At 37.4% G+C, this 8,105-nt stretch overlaps 2 protein-coding genes and 1 long non-coding RNA gene across 4 annotated transcripts in view; 2 read left to right on the forward strand and 1 right to left on the reverse strand.

Annotated features, from left to right (window-relative positions):
* The window catches only part of mcph1 (microcephalin 1), a 70,022-nt gene that overhangs the window by 35,013 nt on the left and 26,904 nt on the right, over positions 1–8,105 (forward strand). The window lies entirely within an intron of this gene.
* Positions 1–8,105, reverse strand: part of angpt2a (angiopoietin 2a) — a 21,359-nt gene that overhangs the window by 6,692 nt on the left and 6,562 nt on the right. The window contains exons 3-8 of the mRNA XM_016474974.1: positions 7,312–7,433; positions 6,878–7,104; positions 6,295–6,419; positions 5,541–5,642; positions 2,950–3,116; positions 572–702 (exon numbers count right to left, since the gene is read on the reverse strand). Of these exons, the coding sequence (XP_016330460.1) occupies positions 572–702; positions 2,950–3,116; positions 5,541–5,642; positions 6,295–6,419; positions 6,878–7,104; positions 7,312–7,433 (874 nt within the window). The remainder of the gene's footprint in view (positions 1–571; positions 703–2,949; positions 3,117–5,540; positions 5,643–6,294; positions 6,420–6,877; positions 7,105–7,311; positions 7,434–8,105) is intronic.
* Positions 4,105–8,105, forward strand: part of LOC107679431 (uncharacterized) — a 10,376-nt gene continuing 6,375 nt past the window's right edge. Inside the window, exon 1 of the long non-coding RNA XR_001633058.1 lies at positions 4,105–4,185. This is a non-coding gene — a long non-coding RNA (uncharacterized LOC107679431). The remainder of the gene's footprint in view (positions 4,186–8,105) is intronic.

The raw sequence follows: 8,105 nt of genomic DNA on the forward strand, positions 1-8,105 counted from the left end.
TGTGTGTGTACACGTGTGTGTGTGTGTGTGTGTGTGTGTGTGTGTATGTTTCAATCATGACAACTCTCGTACGATTTTAGCATGGTGATGGATATGACAATGTTAATGTATTTGGTCTTGGCGGAATAGATCTGCTACGCTGCTGCTGAATTGCTGCTGCTGTTGGTTATTGCTGTAGTTGTAGATTATTGCTGCTGCTGCAATCAAGTACAGGAACTTGCTACTGCCAATGCATATGGCGATATGGTGCCGTGAGTATTTAAGACATGCTGCTGCTGCACAAATAGCATATAAAATAACCCGTAGCAGATCTATACAGGTGGAGCTGGGGAAGGTGTATGGTTTCAGAGAAACTTTGAAAGCGCGCTGCAGGAATCTCAAGTGAATGCTAGCCAGCCATATAAATGCAAGGCAGTAAGCTCATTGGCTGCATATGCAGCATGAACCAATCAGCTTGTGCCAAGTTGTTTAACTCTCTGAATATCATCAGTTACGTTAACAACCCGTCGCCTGTGCCATCTAGAGTTTCATGACTGAACTATATATTTATTTGAAAGTACTCTGCTCTTACCTCCTGAAAGCATTTGTGAGCATTTGCAAACACATTTGTCGTTGTCTATGTCTTTTGTGCTGAAATCACTTCCTGGCTGTCCCATGCTACTGGTTCTCCCTGCTGTTCCACTGTAGCCGTTGAGGTGTATCCTATAGAATTGTAAATGCAGGCATATACATAATACGTTATAAATATCAGTTGATTATATTTTCTTTCTACAATTTATGAATAAGACAAGGCAAAACACATCAACAGCTAAAATGCATAAAACTCTAAATTCTCAGTCTTTGTAAGTTATTGCATTTTCCTTTAGTCGGGGTACATAGAAATGTATAATAAGTTACATACTTTGTCAGTAGATGTTTCTGGTCTGTCAAATTAAAAGCTTTAAATCAAACATTAAAAAGTGCCAATCCTTGAACTGTAACATACATAGACATCATTTTAAGACATCCTAGATTTGCCAGACAGGAAGGATGTTCCCAAAGGTATATGCAACTAAAAGTTCACACAGAAAGATTAAATAATGTCTGTCATTAGCCACTGGCTAATACATTTTTAGATTTCACTCACCAGTGATTTGATTTAGAGGCTAAGAATAAGTAAAAATAGGTACAGATATATACACAAATATTGACAATGTTTTATAGACAGGAAAACAGAATCATGTTTATCTTAATACAGTTAATCCTACCAACAAGGGACAGGAGGAGGAGATGCCAATGACTAAAATCCTGTGCAGGACGTTTAAGCAGTGGAACAAAGTTTTTTGTAATGCTTATGCCCAAATACCTAAAACTCTAAAGAAGGTCTGAAAAGCAGAGATGCTAATGGGTTTTCTTAGGCCATATTTATGGGCATTAATTCACCCTTTCTCAGATTTAAATTATAGCCTGAGATTAGATCAAACTCCGCCAGCAGATCCAGCACCAAGTTAATGGAGTAATTGAGTTGTCATGGTCAGAGTCAAATAATAAAAGGTAATCTCATGTAAAGACTAGTTTTGCTTCAACCCACCACCTAATATGCCAGCCATCGCACTGGACATGAGGGCAACTACTAGAGGCTCTTATTATCTTTATCGCACTCAAGTTGCAGTTCTTTGTCATCGTGAAAATGTATTCTTTGCATGCGTTTTAAAGTCTTGTCAGTTTAAATTTCTGATATTGGGTGCTCACCCTGTGGTCTGTGTGGGTCCTAGCTCCCCAGTATAATGATGGGGACACTTATATTGTTAAAGTCACCATCCTTTGGATGAGACATCAGGACACAATCAAGGCGTTTGGGGAGTTCAGAAACAGTGCTTGTTGATATAGAGAATAACTCCTATAAATAATCAAATAAATTAACAAATAAAAAAGCATAATAGGGCCCCTTTAAAATATACAGGCCACAAATGCAATCCTGTAATACCGGATACATTGTCACAGTACTTTTTACGGTAAATGTCTGGCAATCACAGGTGGTGTTTTTTTACCGTAAAAAAAAGTTTTTTTTATTTCTTCCCCCGGATACTTTGTTTTGGTTACATGCTAAAACAGCATAATTCTGGCATAGATTTAGTTATCCCAAATCTTAAGATGCGACAGAAATACTGGTTCTAGATATAATTCATCCAGTACTAAAATGTATTGATAATTAATTTGATCTAATTAAAATGGACCGTTTTATCCGATATATTTATTAGCATATCACATCATTAATTTAGCCATATGCTAATGCTAATGAAATCAAACCTCCCATGCAACAAAAAAATGGTAGTTAGCCATTAGCTTGTTCAGGGGCCAGATGGTAAAAGTTGTTCAGGGGAACTGTGTTGTGTCAGGTTTTTCATGTTACATAGGCCATAACTATTTCCAGATGGCAAAATATTTTCTTTGGAGTTGTAACAATTGTGTGCCAGCCCTCCAGAGATTTTATGGCAGAATGAATGGCAGCGTTAACATGGGTGTGTACTGAATCAACAGCTTATTCGTAGTTTCCTGCTGTTTTATTTCAAATATGAGAACATACTGATAGCAGACTTTGAGACAAACCAAAAAATATATAATTTAAGGATAATTAAATGAAGATATTATAAAATAGCCAGTATAGACACACCTATGACCACACATCAATTCTGTGAATATGAATATTAATATAGAAAGTTGTGATGCTTGATGACCATAAAGGAACTACTCTACAACTCTTAATACCAGCTTCTTCCTTCGTGTTTCTTTGTCACTCTTACATAGCAAAAAGCAGTCCTGCCTACTGATAGCCATGTAGCTATTTACTGTGGTGTAAACGGTATAGCATAATTCTACCGTCATACAGCATATTGTCTAAATCACACACAGACCTCAAAATGAGTCACAAATCTCCCAGGTATAAAAAAGCACAGGGTAATTCTTCACCTGTAATTCTGCTTCTCTCCATCTAGTGAGAACTGCTCATATTTTGAAAAGGCCGTATTCCCCTCCCAGTCCATCAGATCTATCCTGAGCACATATTGTTTTTCTTGTGTCAATTTAGAGATGATTTCATTCCCCAACCAGTGTTCACCTGAGATATCTCCAAACCCCTGAAATGAAAAAACAGAAAGTCCATGTTTCATAGTAGTGTACATTAACATTTAGTCATTTATCAGACACATTTACAATGTGAAATTACAATGTGAATTACAAATGAGGACAATAGAAGCAATCAAAACCAATAAAAGAGCAATAATATGTAAGTGCTGTGACAAGTCTTAGTTAGTCTAACGCAATACACATAGCAGGTTTTTGCATGTGTGTATATATATATATATATATATATATATATATATGTGTGTGTGTGTGTGTGTGTGTGTGTATATATATACGTAAGGGATAATGCACGATGTAGAGGCAAGAACCACCCGACGCAAAGCGTCGAAGTCATCGACACTGACTCGTCATCCGCAGTAGTGATGCGCCTGTATATGCATGTTTCATACGGATTACATAATCTGAGAATATTCCATTTGAATTGGTTCATTTAAAAGTAGACATTTCACTCTCTATAGATATATTTTTCCGTGTCTGTAAGGCAAGCAAGCATACACAGAGTTTCGCGCTCAAGTTCACAGAGACCGAGACGGCAGAAAGTGCATCCTGATTGCTTTCATTATTTTACAAAAGCGCAATGATTTGTTGTTATTGTGAGTGCACACAAATAAACGTAGAGTCTTTACAGATTCGAAAGCTGTATTATTCTTATCTGTATGACCAAGTATTTTAAGAGCAAATGACCGCACCGGCGCCTCCATCTGTCCTGCAGTGAGCGCTACTGTTCAGCTTCCACACTCAACGTAGAGTCTTTACAGATTCTAAAGATGTATTATTTTTATCTGTATGAGCAAAAATGACAAGAGTATTTTAAGAGCAAGTAAGTGCACCAGCGCCTCCATCTGTCCTGCAGTGATCTCTACTGTTCAGCTTCCACACTCCGCACAGACACATAGACACATTTCTCTAGGTTAACATGAGATTGAGCGGTCATGTAAAGTTGCTAATACTTACATATTTCAGATGCTAAGCCATATTTGAGGTCAATGAATGATAGGCAAGCGTTTGGATGTCCTGCCCGATGTACTGTTACCACAAAGACCAGCCGCTAACGATCTATCTGTCACGGACTGCATGACTTCACCAATGTGGATTTTTTTTCTGCGAAAATTTGGTCGAGCAAGCCTCTTCTGGTCGACTAATGGTTAGTTGACTATTAGGGGGCAGCCCTAATTTGAACCCTTTTCAAAAATGACTGTATGATTTTGTGATCCATCTATTCACACGGAGGACAACTGAGGGACTCATATGCAACTATTACAGAAGGTTCAAACGCTCACTGATGAAAACGATGCATTAAAGGGGTCATATGACGTTGCTAAAAATAACATTATGTTGTGTATTTGGTGTAATGTAATGTGTTTATGCGGTTTAAGGTTTAAAAAACACATTATTTTCCATATAATGTACATTATTGTTTCTCCTCTATGCCCCGCCTTTCTGAAATGCATACATTTTTACAAAGCTCATCGTTCTAAAAAGCGAGGTGTATGCTGATTGGCCAGCTATCCAGTGCATGGTGATTGGCCGGATACCTCAAGCGTGTGGAGTAACTGAATAACTCGGGATATTGGTTTATTTCGCGTCAGAGGGAGTGTCAGGCACGTTTATAAACCGAATAACTTAAATAATTTGTGGATTAGTGCATACTGGAGACGCGAACCGTTTCAAATGATTCAGTTCGATTTGGTCAACTGTTTCGACCGGTTCACTAAGAAGATCCGGTTAAATAGAATGATTCGTTTGCGATCCAGACATCACTAGACGAGACAAAACCAATAAACCCATAATAAACGAGGCATTTGTTGCATCCAGTGAGGACATAATTACGGATTATAATGACTTATGCTGTCTTTTTACGCGTTGCATCGCACCGCGTAAACATAAAACCATGTCTGCATTTTCTTTGCAACTTTACAGATCTTATTTATGCACCAAGAGCTTGTAACACTCCAAAGAGAAAGGAAAAATTGAAATCGCATCATATGACCCCTTTAAGAGCCAGGGGTGAAAACTTTTGAACAAAATGGAGATGTGTAAATTTTTCTAATTTTGCCTAAATATCATATTTTTCATTTAGTACTGTCCTTCAGAGGCTACAGATGATAGTTACATGTTTCCCAGAAGACAAAAGTAGATAGAATAGAAAAAGTGAATATAGAATGCAAGTGTTAGAGGGTCACGTGTAGATGGAAGAGATGTGTTTTTAGCCATTTCTTGAAGATGGCTAAGGATTTAGCTGCTGGGATTGAGTTGGGCAGGTAATTCCACCAGCAGTTAAGGTAAAAGTCTGTGAAAGTGATTTTGTGCCTCTTTGGGATGGCACTATAATGCACCGTTCACTTGCAGAACGCAAGCTTCTGGAGGGCACATAAGTCTAAACTAGGGATTTTAGGTAAAAACCATTAAATCCCTACCAATGTGTAATTTTTCCATGTTTGATGAAAATCAACAAGGCCATTAAAGCGCTTCTGTATTACTGTCCATCCACCTCCATCTGTCTCCATGTCACAGTAGGCCTGGAAAAAGAAGTGGTACATTTCTGTAAATTAAATCTTTCATGTCCTTCTGCATAAACTCTAATGTCATGCTTTTTTTTCCAGGATTTATCATAAATAAACCTTTTTGGTCACTTTCTCAAAATGCTGAGAAGTCTAAATGTCACCCTTATGTCTTTTAAACCACATATTATTTTAATACTTCCTTTAAGATATTAGGCAGATGTTCATACATTTTTATTTCATACAAATAGAAAAAAAAGTTACTTGGAAACAATGGCATTTGGCATTTGTAATATCTAATAGCATATTTTTTTTAACTGAACAATTGCTAATTTTCTTTAATTTTATTGTTGGGCTTTTTGCCTTTGAAAATACAGTGTAGACAGGTACATAGGGGTTAGAGTGAGGGAATGGGATCAAGACATGACTCAGGTTGGACTTCAACCCGAGTCTTCGACAGCCAACAGCTCATATAATACAAATGACTATCCACTTTTGTTGTATGGAAAATAGTGATTTTGATGTTCAGCCTTTTGTGTTTCACTGATTTAAAAAAAAGTAGTACATGGTCAGAACAACACAAGGGTGAATAATGAGAACATTTTCATTTGTGAATATTAGGTTTGAATGTTACTGCATTTTGCACTTGAGTTAAAGTGATAGAGGTTACCTTGAACTGCTGTTTTGTATCAGGTATGGTCAATGAGTAGACCCCACTTTCCTTGTTCCCTACACTGAAGACTGCAGCACAGTCATTGTACTGATCTGGGTTGTCCTGCATCATTGAATTGCTACCTGATGAAAGAAATGTCTTGTTGAGCCATACTGGATGCCAGAAATTGGATTTAATTACATAGCTATGCTTACCGTTTTGGTACAAAAACTGGTGTATATAGACTCAATACCATTTTGGATTATTTTCACAGTGCCCACATTTACTTACTATTTGTCACCGTATGGACCGTAATTTCACAAGATTACTGTCAAGTTTTAATAATATACTTTTATGATCATTATTGCCTTATAGGTTTTTTACTAAAACTATTCTACTATGACTATGCATATTATGTTTATTGTACTCCAGTGATGAATGTGTTTTTATGTGTCTCTGTCTGATTTACGGTTGAACTTTTTCCCCAAACATTTGAACAGCTGCTGTTGAGCTGGCATAATATTGTTTTGGGTGTTTATTTTGCCCCAGGTCCCATGTGCGAATTCAGTTGAAATGCTGATGCAAGCGGATGGTCACTTACCCACAGAGATTGTGTGGATTAGGTTGTTGACTGTATTTGTCAGTTCTTGCTGCTGCTGCTTCATTGAAGAGTTATCGGAGGAGGTTCGGAGCAGTTGTTGCTCCATCTCTTTCATTATGTTAGTCTGCTTTTCCACCAGCTTTTTGAGCTGTTCCTTCTCCTCTTTGAGGTTTTCTAGCTCAGTATTTCTCTTTCCTTCAATGTTCTCCACTCGCTTCTCCAGGACACTAACAGGAACCAAGAGAACAAGCTTTGAAAAACAATCTTCTACAGAGATGTTTTAAACTCTGAAAGGAGTCAGCAACGTGAAGTATGTAGAAAAGTGCCTGTGACTTGAACGGATCTTTACATACTTAAAGCTTAAAGCAAATTAAAGAGTTTGGAGAGGCAATGTGTGGTGATGTTTTTTAAGTAGTCCAATTAATAATGTTTACCTGTTTTTTTCATTCAGTTTGTTGATTTCATTTATCTGCTGTAGAATGTCTTTTTCCAGTTTGCTGGTTGAAATGGAGTTCTCAAGAAGCTGACGTTCAAGTCGAGTTGTTTGGTTAATAACCTAAAGATGAAAATGGACATTGTGTTTCCCACAGAATGCATCTTAGATAAGACTCTGCAAATCATGAGTATTTCCATATAACTTGCAGACATTGAATCACTCTCTTCTCTGAAGGTATTTTGTAGTTTTTCAGCTGCTGTGGTCTTCCACTGACTTTTTAACTGTAAAACCATCTTCAGAACAATTTGGCAGTTCTCCACAACATTTTGTAGAGTATAACATTGTCTTTCCTCTTTTAGGTCTTTAAGAAGTGCACTTACACTAATTGAGACTTTTGAGCAACCTATACTAAAAGCCTGGCTGTTCATTCAACTCTCATATTCTCCTCTTTTCCATTTTGCACTCATGGGGCCTCATTTTAAAATGTTGTGCAGAAGCCATCCTAAATTTGATCTTTCGATTATCTCTCAAATATGTGTATGTGTGATTCATAGAATGAACACACATACAGAAAACGCACGTACGCCTCTCTTTCAGATGTGAAATCTATGAATCGCAAATTACCTTGAACTTGTGCGCAACTGAATGGTTTCAGCTCTCTGCATTGTAAACAACTCCTAATCAATGTCATTAACATATAAATGTTCACCAGCCATCGTCCAAATCCTTTCATTTAGAACAGCGAGCTGCAAGAACAGCTTACATTTCCAAAAACCTGCAGTACTCCGACAA

Source organism: Sinocyclocheilus anshuiensis, unplaced genomic scaffold (genome assembly GCF_001515605.1).
Source record: "Sinocyclocheilus anshuiensis isolate Anshui unplaced genomic scaffold, SAMN03320099.WGS_v1.1 scaffold232, whole genome shotgun sequence".
NCBI classification, from domain to species: domain Eukaryota; kingdom Metazoa; phylum Chordata; class Actinopteri; order Cypriniformes; family Cyprinidae; genus Sinocyclocheilus; species Sinocyclocheilus anshuiensis.